The sequence below is a fragment of the Callorhinus ursinus genome, unplaced genomic scaffold (genome assembly GCF_003265705.2).
Source record: "Callorhinus ursinus isolate GAN/ISIS: 27379988/994484 unplaced genomic scaffold, GSC_fseal_2.0 scaffold19, whole genome shotgun sequence".
NCBI lineage: Eukaryota > Metazoa > Chordata > Mammalia > Carnivora > Otariidae > Callorhinus > Callorhinus ursinus.
In genome coordinates, this window is record NW_027397081.1 from 32,697,718 (window position 1) to 32,714,812 (window position 17,095).

Sequence of the window (17,095 nt, forward strand, 5' to 3'; positions counted from 1 at the left end):
ATCCCCGCCAACATCTGTCGTTCAATGTAGGGACCCGAAGGGGTACATGTACCCCAATGTTTATAGCAGCAATGTCCACAATAGCCAAACTGTGGAAAGAGCCAAGATGCCCATCGACAGATGAATGGATAAAGAAGATGTGGTATATATACACAATGGAATATTATGCAGCCATCAAAAGGAATGAGATCTTGCCATTTGCAACGACGTGGATGGAACTGGAGGGTGTTATGCTGAGTGAAATAAGTCAATCAGAGAAAGACATGTATCACATGACCTCACTGATATGAGGAATTCTTAATCTCAGGAAACAAACTGAGTGTTACCGGAGTGGTTGGGGGTGGGAGGGATGGGATGGCTGGGTGATAGACATTGGGGAGGGTATGTGCTACGGTGAGCGCTGTGAATTGTGCAAGACTGTTGAATCACAGATCTGTACTTCTGAAACAAATAACGCAACATATTTTAAGAAAAAAGGAAAAGAAGAAGATAACAGGAGAGGAAGAAAAGGGGAGTATGTCAGAGGGGGAGACGAACCATGAGAGATGATGGACTCTGAAAAACAAACTGAGGGTTCTAGAGGGTAGGGGGGTGGGGGGATGGGTTAGCCTGGTGATGGGTATTGAGGAGGGCACGTTTTGCATGGTGCACTGGGTGTTATGAACAAACAATGAATCATGGAACACTGCATCAAAAACTAATGATGTAATATATGGTGATTAACATAACAATAAAAAAATTAAAAAAAAATTTTTATTTTTCATTTTTAGAGTCATATTTTTATCCCTTCATAGTAGTTACCCTTATTTTTGGCATATATATATATATATATATATATAAGTTGTTTTCTCTTTAAAATTTTGAGATACAATTTCTTCTAACAGATCAAAATATACCCTAAATCACTAGTGTATGGCTTTGTTCTACTCTCCTGTCTGATCACATTCTCTCCCTTTTTTTTTCTTTTTTCTTTTTCCTTTTAAATCTTCTTTCTTTTTAAAAACAACTTCTTATCTTATCAAATCATTTTAAAATATCCTATAATTTTCATCTTTACAGTCATCTTCCATCCCTTCATTGTATCAAACCTTATTTTGTACATATATAAGTCTTTCTTCCTTTAAAATTTTAGCAGGCACTTTCTTCTAACAGACCAAAATATGCCCAAAAACTAGTGTGTGGCACTGACCTATGCACTAGCCTGATCATATTTGATCATACTCTGTTTTTGTTTTGTTTTGTTCTGTTTTTGTTTGTTTTTATCTTTTTCCTTTTTTCTTCTCTTCTTTCTTTCCCTTTCTTGTCCCCTGGTTTCAGGTCTTTTCTGATTTGTATAGAGTATATTTGCTGGAGACGTTGTTAATCTGTTAGCATTCTGTTCTCTCATTCATCTGTTCTCCTCTGGACAAAATGACAAGACAAAAAAAATCACCTCAGCAAAAAGAACAAGAGGTAGTACCGTCTGTCAGGGACCTACTCAATACTGACATTAGTACAATGTCGGACATAGAGTTCAGAATCATGACTTTAAAGATACAAGCTGGGCTTGAAAAAAATGTGGAAGTTATTAGAGAAACCCTTTCTGGAGAAATAAGAGAACTAAAATCAAACCAAGTCGAAATCAAAAAGGCTATTAATGAGGTGCAATCAAAAATGGGGGCATTAACCGCTAGGATAAATGAGGCAGAAGAAAGATTCAGCGATATAGAAGACCAAATGATGGAAAATAAAGAGGCTGAGAAAAAGAGAGAGAAACAACTACAGGATCACGAGGGCAGAATTCGAGAGATAAGCGGTATGATAAGACGAAACAACATTAGAATAATTGGGATCCCAGAAGAGGAAGAAAGAGAGAGAGGGGCAGAAAGAATATTGGAGCAAATAATAGCAGAGAACTTCCCTAATGTGAGGAAGGAAACAGGCATCAAAATCCAGGAGGCACAGAGAACCCCTCTCAAAATCAATAAAAATAGGGCAACACCCCGACATCTAAGAGTAAAATTACGAGTCTCAGAGACAAAGAGAAAATCCTGAAAGCAGCTCAGGAGAAGAGATATGTAACCTACAATGGTAGAAACATTAGACTGGCAACAGACGTATCCACAGAGACCTGGCAGGCCAGAAAGGACTGGCATGGTATCTTCATAGCACTAAATGAGAAAAATATGCAGCCAAGAATACTATATCCAGCTAGGCTATCAATGAAAATAGAAGGAGAGATAAAAAGCTTCCAGAACAAACAAAAACTAAAGGAATTTGCAAACACAAAACCAGCCCTATTAGAAATATTGAAACAGGTCTTCTAAGCAAAAAGAGAGCCTAAAAGCAGCATAGATCAGAAAGGAACACAGACAATAAACAGTAACAGTCACCTTACAGGCAATACAATGGCACTAAATTCATACCTTTCAATAATTACCCTGAATTTAAATGGACTAAAAGCCCCAATCAAAAGACACAGGCTATCAGATTGGATTAAAAAACAAGATCCATCATTATGCTGTCTGCAAGAGACTCATTTTAGACCCAAAGACACCCCCAGAATGAAAGTGAAGGCGTGGAAAACCATTTACCATGCTAATGGACACCAAAGAAAGCTGGGGTGGCAATCCTTATAGCAGACAAATTAGATTTTAAAACAAAGATTGTAATAAGAGATGAAGAAGGACACTATATCCTACTTCAAGGGTCGATCCAAGAAGAAGATCTAACAATTGTAAATATCTATGCCCCTAATGTGGGAGCAGCCAAATATATAAGGCAATTAATAACCAAAGCAAAGAAACACATTGACAACAATACAATAATAGTGGGTGACATTAACACCCCCCTAACTGAAATGGAAGATCATCTAAGCACAAGATCAACAAGCAAATAAAGACTTTAAATGAAACACTGGACCAAATGGACTTCACAGACATATTCAGAATATTCCATCCCAAAGCAACGGAATACACATTCTTCTCTAGTGCCCATGGAACACTCTCCAGAATTGATCACATCCTAATCACAAATCAGGTCTCAACCGGTACCAAAAGATTGGGATTATTCCCTGCATATTTTCAGACCATGTGCTTTGAAACTAGAACTCAATCACAAGAGGAAAGTCAGAAAGACTCAAATACATGGAGGCTAAAGAGCATCCTACTAAAGAATGAATGGGTCAACCAGGAAATTAAAGAAGAATTAAAAAATTCACGGAAACCAATGAAAATAAAAACACAACTGTTCAAAATCTTTGGGATATAGCAAAGGCAGTCCTGCGAGGAAAGTATATAGCAATACAAGCCTTTCTCAAGAATCAAGAAAGGTCTCAAATACACAACCTAACCCTACACCTAAAGGAGCTGGAGAAAGAACAGCAAATAAAGCCTAAACCCAGCAGGAGAAGAGAAATCATAAAGATCAGAGCAGAAATCAATGAAATAGAAACCAAAAGAACAGTAGAACAGATCAACGAAACTAGGAGCTGGTTCTTTGAAAGAATTAACAAGATTGATAAACCCCTGGCCAGGCTTCTCAAAAAGAAAACAGAAATGACCCAAATCAACAAAATCATGAATGAAAGAGGAGAGATCACAACCAACACCAAAGAAATACAAACAATTATAAGAACATGTTAAGAGCAATTCTATGCCAGCAAATTAAATAACCTGGAAGAAATGGGTGCATTCCTAGAGAGGTATCAACTACCAAAATTGAACTAGGAAGAAATAGAAAACATGAGCAGACCTATAGCCACTAAGGAAATTGAAACAGTCATCAAAAATCTCCCAACAAACAAAAGCCCAGGGCCAGATGGCTTCCCAGGGGAATTCTATCAGACATTTCAAGAAGAATTAATACTATTCTCCTGAAACTGTCCAAAAAATAGAAATGGAAGGAAAACTTCCAAATTCATTTTATGAGGCCACCACTACCTTGATCCCAAAACCAGACAAAGACCCCATCAAAAAGGAAAATTACAGACCAATATCCTTGATGAACATGGTTGCAATAATTCTCACCAAAATACTAGCCAATTGGATCCAACAGTCCATTAAAAGGATTATTCACCATGACCAAGTAGGATTTATCCCTGGGCTGCAAGGCAGGTCAACATCCGCAAATCAATCGACGTGATACAACACATTAACAAAAGAAAGGACAAGAATCATATGATCCTCTCAATAGATGCAGAAAAAGCATTTGACAAAGTAGAGCATCCTTTCTTGATTAAAACTTTTCAGAGTATAGGGATAGAGGGTACATACCTCAACATCATAAAAGCCATCTATGAAAAACCTACAGCAAATACCATTGTCAATGGGGAAAAGCTGAGAGCTTTTTCCCTAAGGTCAGGAGTGCAGCAGGCATGTCCACTATCACCACTGCTATTCAACATAGTATGAGAAGTCCTAGCCACAGCAATCAGACAACAAAAAGAAATCAAAAGCATCCAAATCTGCAAAGAGGAAGTCAAACTCTCACTCTTTGCAGATGATATGATGCTGTATGTGGAAAACCCAAAAGACTCCACCCCAAAACTGCTAGAACTCATACAGGAATTCAGTAAAGTAGCAGGATATAAAATCAATGCACAGAAATCAGTGGCATTCCTATACACCAACAACAAGACAGAAGAGAGACAAATCAAGGAGTCGATCCCATTTACAATTGCACCCAAAACCATAAGATACCTAGGAATAAATTTTTTTTTTAAAGATTTATTTATTTATTAGAGAGAGCGAGAATGAGAGAGAGAGTACACGAGAGGGGTGAGGGCCAGAGGGAGAAGCAGGCGAGGTGAGGGCCAGAGGGAGAAGCAGGCTCCTCGCCGAGCAGGGAGCCCGATGTGGGACTCGATCCCGGGACTCCGGGATCCTTAGGAATAAATTTAACCAAAGAGGCAAAGGATCTGTACTCAGAAAAGTATAAAATACTCATGAAAGAAATTGAAGAAGACACAAAGAAATCGAAAAACGTTCCATGCTCATGGATTGGAAGAACAAACATTGTGAAGATGTCAATGCTACCTAGAGCCATCTACACATTCAATGCAATCCCCATCAAAATAGCATCTACTTTTTTCAAAGAAATGGAACAAATAATCCTAAAATTTGTATGGAAACAGAAGAGACCCCGAATAGCCAGAGGAATCTTGAAAAAGAAAAGCAAAGCTGGCAGCATCACCATTCTGGACTTCCAGCTCTATTACAAAGCTGTCATCATCAAGACAGTATGGTATTGGTATAAAAACAGACACATAGATCAATGGAACAGAATCGAGAGCCCAGAAATGGACCCTCAACTTTATGGTCAACTCATCTTTGACAAAGCAGGAAAGAATTTCCAATGGAAAAAAGAGAGTCTCTTCAACAAATGGTGTTGGGAAAATTGGACAGCCACATGCAGAAGAATGAAACTGGGCCATTTCCTTACACCACACACAAAAATAGACTCCAAATGGTTGAAAGATCTAAACGTGAGAGAGGAGTCCATCAAAATCCTAAAGGAGAATACAGGTAGCAACCTCTTCGACCTCAGCCGCAGCAACTTCTTCCTAGAAACTTTGCCAAAGGCAGGGGAAGCCAGGGCAAAAATGAACTATTGGGATTTCATCAAGATAAAAAGCTTTTGAACAGCAAAAGAAATAGTCCACAAATCCAAAAGACAACCGACAGAATGGGAGAAAATATTTGCAAATCACATATCACATAAAGGGTTAGTATCCAAAATCTATAAAGAACTTATCAAACTCAACACTCAAAGAACAAATAATCCAATCAAGAAATGGGCAGAAGACATGAACAGACATTTTTCCAAAGAAGACATCCAAATGGCCAACAGACACATGAAAAAGTGCTCAACATCGCTCAGCATCAGGGAAATCCAAATCAAAACCTCCATGAGATACCACCTCACACCAGTTAAAATTGCTAAAATTAACAAGTCAGGAAACGACAGATGTTCGCGGAGATGTGGAGAAAGGGGAACCCTCCTACACTGTTGGTGGGAATGTAAGCTGGTGCAACCACTCTGGAAAACATTATGGAGGTTTCTCAAACAGTTGAAAATAGAGCTACCATACGATCCAGCAATTGTACTACTGGGTATTTACCACAAAGATACAAATGTAGGGATCCGAAGGGGTACGTGCACCCCGATGTTTATAGCAGCAATGTCCACAATAGCCAAACTGTGGAAAGAGCCAAGATGTCCATCGACAGATGAATGGATAAAGAAGAAGTGGTATATATACACAATGGAATATTATGCAGCCATCAAAAGGAATGAGATCTTGCCATTTGCAACGATGTTGATGGAACTGGAGGGTGTTTTGCTGAGTGAAATAAGTCAATCAGAGAAAGATATGTATCATATCACGTGACTGATATGAGGAATTCTTAATCTCAGGAAAGAAACTGACAGTTGCTGGATTGGTGGGGGCTGGGAGGGATTCGGTGGCTGGGTGATAGACATTGCGGAGGCTATGTGCTATGGTGAGCACTGTCAATTGTACAAGACTGATTAATCACGGATCTGTACTTCTGAAACAAATAATGTAATATATGTTAAGAAAAAAAAAAGAAGAAAAAGATAGCAGGAGGGGAAGAATGAAGGGGAGTAAGTCAGAGGGGGAGACGAACCATTAGAGACAATGGACTCTGAAAAACAAACTGAGGGTTCTAAAGTGGATGGGGGCGGGGGGGTGGGTTAGCCTAGTGATGCGTATTAAAGAGGGCACATTCTGCATGGAGCACTGGGTGTTATGCACAAACAATGAATCATGGAACACTACATCAAAAACTAATGATGTAATGTATGGTGATTAACATAAAAATAAAAAATTATGAAAAAAAATTGTAGAGACTTTAATACTAACCCCATATCACTGGTAAGACATCAGATTAATCTTTCAAAAATGTTTTTGTTTGTTTGTTAAAATTCAGAGACCTATATGTCAAAGCCAAGAGTTGTATGTAAGATATTTAAAATCATTATTAGAGATATTAAAGGAATTATAACCATTTTCTGAGATCTTCCTTTTTTCTAATGAAAGGTAGTTACTCATCTACCTGGAGAAACTTTATATATTACTAAATGAAAATTATCAATGAAAAACATCTACCCTTGTTACTGTAAAAGAAACTCAGGAAAAACTTTTCCAACGGTACATGTTTGTACCGAGCAATGATTTTCTTTTGATAAAACTCATTAAAATCACATGCTATAATTGTGTTAATTCTAAGTGTTTTAGTAAATTCACATTAATCTTACATAGGAGCTGACATTAATTCCAGCCATGGTATAAATTATAATTTCTCATTCTGTCACCTTTTGAATATATATATTTTTCTAATTTTTAAATAGCATTTTCTTTTTTTTATTGTTATTATGTTTAATTAGCCAGCATATAGTACATCGTTAGTTCTTGATGTAGTGTTCAACGATTCATTAGTTGCGTATAACACCCAGTGCTCATCACCACATGCACCGTCCTTAATACCCATCACCCGGTTACCTCATCCCCCTACCACCCTTCCTTCTGTAACCCTCAGTTTGGTTCCTGGAGTCCAGAGTCTCTCATGGTTTGTCTCCCTCTCTGATTTCTTCCCATTCAGTTTTCCCTCCCTTCCCCTGTGGTCCTCCAAGCTATTCCTTATGTTCCACATATGAGTGAAACCATATGATAATTGTCTTTCTCTGCCTGACTTATTTCACTTAGCATAACCTTTTGAATATTTTTTATTATTTTCTTTTGCCCACTGGTTTCCATCACTCTACTTTCCCACTTCCTATTATCTGGCATCTACGTGATTTAAAAAAAAAAAATTCTGGGGAAAGCTTCTATTTCATTCTAGAATTCTGATCACCAGACTTGCCACAAGATTTTTTTCATTGCTACTTAATAGGAGTTAAAATTCTTGATTTTGCAAGTAAATGAAAGGAAATGCTGATGTTTTTAAGGTATGTACAACCTGAGCTCCAGGATTTAAGGTATGATTTATTTCAAGGACAGCCACACTTTGGGTATCATTTGTTATTCACAAGCAGTTTTGCTTATCTTTTTAAATGAATGCATTGCAGAGATTTGTGTGCCACATGCCTTCTTTCAGCTTTTTTTATTATTGAGGCAATTACATCTTTGTCAAAGAAGATTGCAGGGAGATAAATAATTTTAGAAGCACCAAACAGTGGTTGGGTAGAAGTCTTTCTATCCCTCTTTATCTTTAGAGAAAGGAATAATTTCTCTTTCAGCTTTCTGTAGCACTGCACAACCTTAAGTACTTCTCAAATAGAAATAAGAAAGTTTTAAAAAATAGAAAAGTTTTTTAAAAAAGAAAAAATATTCAGAAACCTATTTCCTAAACAAACACCCAGAATTTCTATTTAAAAGCTCTGAGGATTTTAAATCAGGATCAAACCCAAACAGACATTTCACAGATGCATTCTTGGGGGCTAATATTATAATTGCATCTAATTGAATGAAGGTAGATGAATCAAACAAGAACTGAAGAGTCATTTTTATTTGTTTCACCTTCTGGATGTAAATAGTATCAGAAGTAAACCCAGGTTGATCTAAATTAGAAATTTCAGCATGTAAAAAAAGTGATCTCAGTCAGTTTACTTCCAGAAGTTTCAGTGTGTATTGTTATAACCATGGATTGAAAGGTTTTTTTGTAAGCAAAAGTAACTGACTAGATCACAGAATTGTAGTTTGGATTGGAACTAGCTGTTCTGTTTGGGTATCCCATTATAACTGAGTAATGGAAGGTAACTAAAAAGAATTTTAGATAGTCACTTGGATCAAAGGTCATAAATGGATGGTCAGTGGGTGTTTAGTCATGTTTGGTATGACCCAATAATGAATTAATTTATTCTAACATTTCATATAAAAATAAGAATTTCTGGCTTCTTTAGGAAAAAATTGGTGATACCAAGCCTGAATTCGTGGGTGTTGGTAGATGAGAATTAGCTGTTGGTCCCATTAGTCAGGGCATAGTCTTTTAGGTTTGCCAGAGTCCCTACCACTACCTATTATCTCACACTGGGACTACTTCACTTATTTATATCTCTTACCTGAACTCTATAGGCTTTTGAGTTATGGACATAAGTTTTAGATCCATATTCTCATTTTGCAGATGAAAATGTGACATGTACACAGGTTGATATATCTAAATTCTGCTTCTGGCTCTGAAAGAACCCCAACTAGAACTCAGGTCTCAAGTACTCTTTCCTCTGTTGTTTTTACATGGGTACCAAGGCAGCGTATTTCTTAGAATCAGTTTTGAGGCCCAGAAGAGATTTTGGAGGGAACATAGAGTTCATTTTCTTGCTGCTCAATTACTTCCAAATAACTGACAGAGGAACAGATTGGAATACAATTAAAAACAAACAACAACAAACAGATGAGGGGAACAACCAAAGGTGATAATAATTACCATTTATTGAGGATTTGATACGTGCCTAGCATTATTCAAAATTCTTTTCATGAATTCATTAATCCTTCAAGAACCCTATTATTAATCACTATTTCTGCCGATAAAGATATTGAAAGGCAGAGTCAAGCAACTTGCCCAAGGTCACACAGCTGCTAGAAGGTGGAGAGAGGATTTCAACAAGGCAATCAGGTCCTAAGTACCATGCTGTCCCACTTCTCTGCACACATCTATGTTTACACACCTAATGCTTTTCCTTGTGCTCCTGCTTTCTTTTCTTCTTGCCCTACCACACCTAACTTCTCTCAAGAATATTGATGTCAGGGTCCCTACTTGGGCTCTCTACTCTAAGTCTTGTCAGAAGCCACCTAAACCCCTGTCATCTCCTATTTAACTCTACTTACTATCAGCTCCTTTTATTCCTGTTTCATGGAATTTTTAATAATGCTGAACCACAGCTGCACTGCTTCTCATAGATCCTGTCACATTCAGGTATTTCTAAAACTCTCCTGATCTGTAAATCATAGGGTGTTTTCTGCCACTCTCACTTCCATTATACTCAGGTAATTTTGATGAAAATTCAGGGACTTATTTCAGAGACTGTACTAGTGCTATGTCTAATAGATTCAAAGACTTAAAAAGATTTCTTTTTTTTTCTTTTACTTATGATGATATTAATTAGGCCATGGCTAACTCCTTCACTCCAGTCTTGGGATATAAAGTGGACAAGCTTATTGATAGATTTCAGTTTCTGTCAGATTAAAAATTTTGAACAGCATTACCATGTTCATAAATTTAGATGATACATTTGTATTAAGTGACTTAGCAGCTGGAGTTTTCCAAGTAATATGGGGGGATGTGCTTGTAATATTGATTATACATCTGACTTCCCAGGAGGGGTGGGCAACAGCATTAATCAAAGGAAAGTTTAATAAACTCCTTGGGAGAAAGGGTTATGGTTTCATTATTTAAAAATTCAGTGAAGACAGCTGTAGTTGAACTTTTACAGGCATTAATCCAAATGGATCATCTGGCAAAGACAGGAAATTATTTCTTGTATTTTACAACTAATATGCCAATTTATTAATTTTCAAGTTCACATAAATCCCACTGAGTTCAGTTTCAGCTAGGAATTGATCTGGAGAATAACGCCTCATGAATGCTGGGTTTTAATTTGAGCTGTAGTAGCTCCATTTGCGAGGAGATAATTGCATATCATTTTCTGCAAATGAGGAGAGACTTCTTGTTTTAATAAAAGTAAAAGCAGCATAATTTTTACATACAAGGCAAAAACCAAATAAACTAAAGAAAGCTAAGGCTTATCACAAATAAATAAATCTTTCAAACTATAATTAATCTATATCAAAATTCCCTCTATTTTTCTATTATATGTAAGTGAATGCTCAGTTTCTTTTCCTTTCAAAACTATAGTAAGAAGAACCAAGTGGAAAATGGATATAAGTTTGACTAAAAAGTATTTCTAGATATATAGAAGTGAAAGCCAATTGGATTTTTCATATTTAAAAAATCTACCATGCATTATAAATCACTGTTACAACTTTGCTATCATTTAAAAAAATTAGAATTGTTTCAGAATGAGGGTATTGTATAGGATTACAGCATACCGTAGAGATTTGAGGTCAAATCAAGATGATAATGCACATTTTGCCTGGTTTAAAAAGTATAGATAATTGATATATATAGATATATAATATAAATATATATTATATAAATATATAATTGATATATATATCTCTATATAGATATATAGAGAGATATATATATAGATAATTGTGCAAGGTGCATGGAAGGGTTATCTAGAGTCATGCAGGGTTACTTCTGTTGTGGAAATCTTGAAAGGTTTCCAAGGCTCAAGAGCATTAGCAGAAGAATCATTTTGGAGCTTTTCTGATAATATTCTAGGACAGCTTTCCACTTCAGAGTCACAAGAGTCAAGGTCATTTCCCAAGGGATTTATCAAATATCAATATTATAAATGATGAGTTATTTTACTAAAAGATCACTTTCAAAATTTTCCCTATAATAATGTAATTCTCACTCTCATCCCAATTGACTTTCTTGAGAGGAAAAGAAAGGGATGGAAGGTATAAGGAATGCACATAACTAATTATAGAGGTGAGCTCTGAATGTGAATGTCATCCATCATCATCTACCACTGGAAAATGAGTTGAGAACTAGTATTGTAAGGTTTGTCTTGAAGTCCTTGCTTCTTTCCAAACAACATGAGTTCTGGTGGCACATGTTTTCTTCCTGACTTGGTGTAAGCTGAGAAAAGGTGGCTTCTCCATAGTACTCCAGGCAGCTAGTCATCTTGATATGAAGAGGAAGAAATATGCCCGTGAACAGAGACAGAATGCCAGCCCCAATCCTCTTGTTCTTTATTTTGTCAAAGAATATGGTGGGCTTTTGAGGTGATAAGCAAGTGGACTAGGTTGATGGAAGAAAAAAGGGGCAGAATTTATCTTATGGAGAACTACAGTCTTAATCAGATCAGTTGGGCTTTGGGCAAGAGTATGATGACAAAGGCACACTTTTTTTTTAAAGATTTTTATTTATTTATTGAGAGAGAGAGAGAGAGAATGGTAGAGAGCATGAGAGGGAAGAGGGTCAGAGGGAGAAGCAAACTCCCCGCTGAGCAGGGAGCCCGATGTGGGACTCGATCCTGGGACTCCAGGATCATGACCTGAGCTGAAGGCAGTTGCTTAACCAACTGAGCCACCCAGGCGCCCCAAAGGCACACTTTGAATCTGTATGATTGTCCCCAGACATAGAGGAGCGGAACTTGCACTGACATGAATACAATATATTATTTTACCAGTTCATTACAGTCCTTGACTCTTTTAAAAAATGTTTTACTATTCAAAATCTTCACTTCTTTTAAAGTAAAGTAATTTTTCCTACCTGGGAAAATTAAAATTTAGAGTATTTAAAATTATGGAATAAATTGATAAACTTTCAGATTCAGATTTGTAATGGCTTCTAGAGATGTTCTAGTTCAGGACTTTCATTTTTAAAGTGGAGGAAGATAAGGTGCAGAGAGGTGGATAAATTGCAAAATTTTAGTCAGTGTGAGCAGATTGAAACTCTGCCCATTTCAGGCAAATGCTCTTCCTTTCCATTGTCCTATCTTTCCTAGTTACACAATTTAATGATGCTAAAATTTTACTCTTATTTACACATAAATTTCCAAATTAGTCAATTTAACTAGTGAGCAATGCCAAATATATGTTTTAATTTTGTTGTCAGAACAAAAGCAGGGGTGCCTGGGTGGCTTAGTCAGTTAAGTGTCTGCCTTTGGCTCAGGTCATGATCTTGGGGTCCTGGAATCCAGGGCCGCATTGGGCTCCTTGCTCCGCAGAGAGTCTGCTTCTCCCTCCCCCTCTCCTCCCACTCTTGTGCTCTTCCTCTCTCCCTCTTGCTCTCAAATAAATAAATAAATATTTTTAAAAATTGGAAAAAAGAACAAAAGCAGACTATCTAGATTTAATTTGCCTGGTATCATTTATATGTCAATCGACCAAAATAAATGAAGTGTTACTATGAATATAGCAATGACCTCAGTGCCTTTAAAAGAAGATATGCATATTTCCTATCTAACTTGAAAGTGTAATCTCCAAAGGCAAGCTATTTCAAGTCTAAAGAAACACAGTATAAACAATGCACAGTGATTGTGATAATTTAATTTCAAAGCAAAGGTTGACAAGGAATGTACAAATCTTGATTTATTAAAGTCAATACTGGTGTTACTATACAAAGCATATTCACAAACCTCTCCAATTTACCTTATGTAACCTTTGGGGTTATGTGCTTGATAATTAGGTCGAAGAAATGTTAAAGCAACCAGAAGATGCATTTCCTGAATAAAATATATACTTCAAAATAGATTTTTACAGTAACAAATAGTGTAAAGTATGATTATATATAATATAGTAAAATGACAAAATATTATTATTATATACCCTCCTGATGAGACAGTATAGGGTAGTGGTTAAAAACATGAGCTTTGGAGTCATACAGATGTGGGTTCAAATCCCAGTTCTGTCACTTACTATAGTTACTTACAACTCTCTTACTTTCTGGTGTGAATTGGAGCATGTTACTTTACTTCTCTGAGCCTCAGCTTCCTGAAAAGTAGATTGGGGTTTGAGATTTCTACCTCATATTTGATTGTAAGAATTAAATTAAATAATTTGAGTAATATGGTATCTCCGCTGTAACTGGAAACACATCAGACACTTGATATGCTAAGTTCCTGGGTATCTCACTGGAACACATATGATTCCTAGTTATTACTTAATTCTTCACTTTCCTGATCATTATTACACTAGGATAAACTTTCTGCTTCTGCTTCAGAATTTGGCTATATATTAAAAAACCTCAGGGCAACTTGTATTGAAAAACTGCAACTTACATAAATCAAATACTATCTTTGTGCTTCAATATTCAGATGACCTTATTTATTTTCTCCCCCCGCCCATGCCATCTAGCTCACAGTACCCAAAAGATAATTCTCTTAAGTTATTTAAATAAGTCACATAAGTGGGTACAAAAAAGTATCAAAGTTCCAGTTTATCTTAATAATGTTTATTAGGTCAAAAGAGTGCTATCTTTGGCGGAACATTTTCTCAATCATTTGTCAAATTTAGGGAATATGAGGCATTGTTTTTGTTAGCAGGGCCAGTTGAAATTCTGCACTTGAGTAGAAGAAAGACTAAGAGAAAAAACTCACCTTAGGGGATTAGATCTATCATACTATCTCTTTCAGAAAATTGCATTTTTGCTGTGGAAAGAGCCAAGATGTCCATCGACAGATGAATGGATAAAGAAGATGTGGTATATATATACAATGGAATATTATGCAGCCATCAAAAGGAATGAGATCTTGCCATTTGCAATGATGTGGATGGAACTGGAGGGTGTTATGCTGAGTGAAATAGTCAATCAGAGAAAGACATGTATCATATGACCTCACTGATATGAGGAATTCTTAATCTCAGGAAACAAACTGAGGGTTGCTGGAGTGGTGGGGTGTGGGAGGGATGGGGTGGCTGAGTGATAGACATTGGGGAGGGTATGTGCTATGGTGAGTGCTGTGGATTGTGTAAGACTGTTGAATCACAGACCTGTACCTCTGAAACAAATAATGCAATAGATGTTAAGAAAAAAAAAAAAGAGAAGAAGATAGCAGGAGGGGAAGAATGAAGGGGGGATACTGGAGGGGGAGATGAACCATGAGAGACAATGGACTCTAAAAACAAAGTGAGGGTTCTAGAGTGGAGGGGGGTGGGAGGATGGGTTAGCCTGGTGATGGGTATTAAAGAGGGCACGTTCTGCATGGAGCACTGGGTGTTATGCACAAACAATGAATCATGGAACACTACATCAAAAACTAATGATGTAATGTGTGGCGATTTACATAACAATGAATAAAATTTAAAGGGAAAAAAAGAAAATTGCATTTTTGTATGAAGCTGAGTTCACACTTCAGCACTACCACCTGACTGTAACCATAAATAAGTCACAGTTTTACAGTTTACTCATTTGTAAAATGGGTATATTGCTTAGTAAGTCCTGCATACCTAGTAGTTTTATCTTGAGAATTAAATGTAGTTATGCATATGAAAACAGCATGTTAGAGAAAAATCAAGGATTTAATGATTAGATAGACTCAGGTTTAATTTTCAGTTACAAGGTGTATAACCTTTAGCAAGTTTCTTAACTTTTTAACTTCAATTTCTTTCTCTATAATGGGGATAATAATGACTATTGGAAAAGATTTTCATGGGAATTTCATGATGTAATATGTGAAAAATTTTCAACAGAAAGCCCTGTCTGATACTTCTTTATCAGTATGATGTTTTGTGTATGAGGTTAGTAATAAATATTTATTGGTCACATAAATGGAGTATTTATTTAAATTTATTTCACATACATTTAAATTTAGTGGGTTAAAATATAATATTGTGTAAATTTAAAAACCAAGAATGATTGGTTAAATGTCTATCCAGAGGAAAGAATACACTGTAGATGTTATTAATATTGTTATCATGAAAATATATTTGCCATATATTGTTTAGGAGTGAAGAACATAAGGCAACATGTGTGGAATGCTCAAATTTTTTTAAATAAAAATTATTTGGAAAAATATATCTAAAAAGTATAATGAAAATATGGATTAGTTTTATTTTCTTTTGGTATATCTGTATTTTCTGATATGTGTGCAAAAATGTCTCATCGATATAATATCCATATATCACCCATAATAAAGTGTGGAATGTAAATAATAGGGATAAAGAAACTGACCTCCTTCAGCTGAGCAGATAACCACAATCTGACTGAAAGGTCCATCTCCTTTATTGTTATAAACGCCAACCTTCACTTCAAAGGGAGTGAGAGGAGGAACACTTTCATCTCGATAAATGAATTTTGAAGCTTCAGAGGATGTCACCATTTTTTCCTTCCAGCCACGTGTTCCATTGGGCCTGAAAGCCACAATATAGCCAAAGCCTTCCCCATTCTGAAACTCTTCAGATACTGGCTAAAGAAGAAAAATGCAATTAATTATCAGCAAAATAACTGATTAAAAAAGCCACTTTTTCCAAACTTTATTATTTTTTTTTAAATTATGGATAACCAGAGAAAAGGAGACTTTCAAGTGTGTAATGCTACCCTGGAAGCCAATATAGCACAATCACTTAGTAGTCTTTGGAAACTTAAAAGGGGTTTAAAGCAAAAGATAAAAATTTAAATAATATCAGTTAGTATTTAAGAAGAGTATCAAGGGTACTGAAAACTCTTGAAGTGAAACAAATTTAAACTATTTAGTCATGTATATGAAAATGAACATTCCACACTAGAATGTAGCATGTTGGGGAAAACTGTTGGTCTGGTGGTCAGAAAAATCTGTTGCTAGAAGTGCTCTGCAGAGACCTTTGTGCAGAAAAAACAGGAAATATTAATGTAAGACCTTTTTTTGTAGTGTTTTCTTTTTCATTTGCTTTTGTGTTTTACTAATGTGAAAAAAATAGAAAAGAATATTTGTTCAAGTAATTGTTATACTATATGCTTACATTTAAATGTGTTAACCAGGTGCAAACTCCACAGCATAGAAAGGAGTAACTGTGATTGACTAGTTAGTCAAAGGAGCAGTCACCAACCACTACCTAGCTGATGCTTGACACATAGATACCCAATAAATACTTGCTGAAACATGTTTTTTTTCTTTTGAATTTTGATTTCAGGAAAAACTGTATTGAGTAGAGGAAGAGAGACAAAGCCTATTATATCAAAGTTCTATAGACCAAGCTTTTATATCCCACCAAAATTCATATAATGAAATCCTAACCCCCAGTGTGATGAGGATTTTGGTAGGTTATTAAATTACGAAGGCAGAGCCCTTATGAATGGGAGTAGTGACCCTCTAGCCCCTCTGTGAGGGTACAGTGAGAAAATAGCCATCTGTTAACCATTTAACTCTTATAACCAAATATGAGGTAGAAATCTCAACCAGATGGCTCTCACCAGACTGGGATCTGCTGGTGACTTGATCCTAAATTTCTAGGCTCCAGAACTGTGAGAAATACATTTCTGTCATTCATAAGTCACCCCCAGGCCATGGTATTCTTGTTTTAGCAGCTGGGGCTAAGATGTGA

At 36.2% G+C, this 17,095-nt stretch overlaps 1 protein-coding gene across 1 annotated transcript in view; it reads right to left on the minus strand.

The window, feature by feature from the left end:
• CNTN5 (contactin 5) overlaps nt 1-17,095 on the minus strand; it is a 1,102,248-nt gene that overhangs the window by 53,273 nt on the left and 1,031,880 nt on the right. Inside the window, exon 22 of the mRNA XM_073904019.1 lies at nt 15,747-15,981. Within this exon, the coding sequence (XP_073760120.1) occupies nt 15,747-15,981 (235 nt within the window). The remainder of the gene's footprint in view (nt 1-15,746; nt 15,982-17,095) is intronic.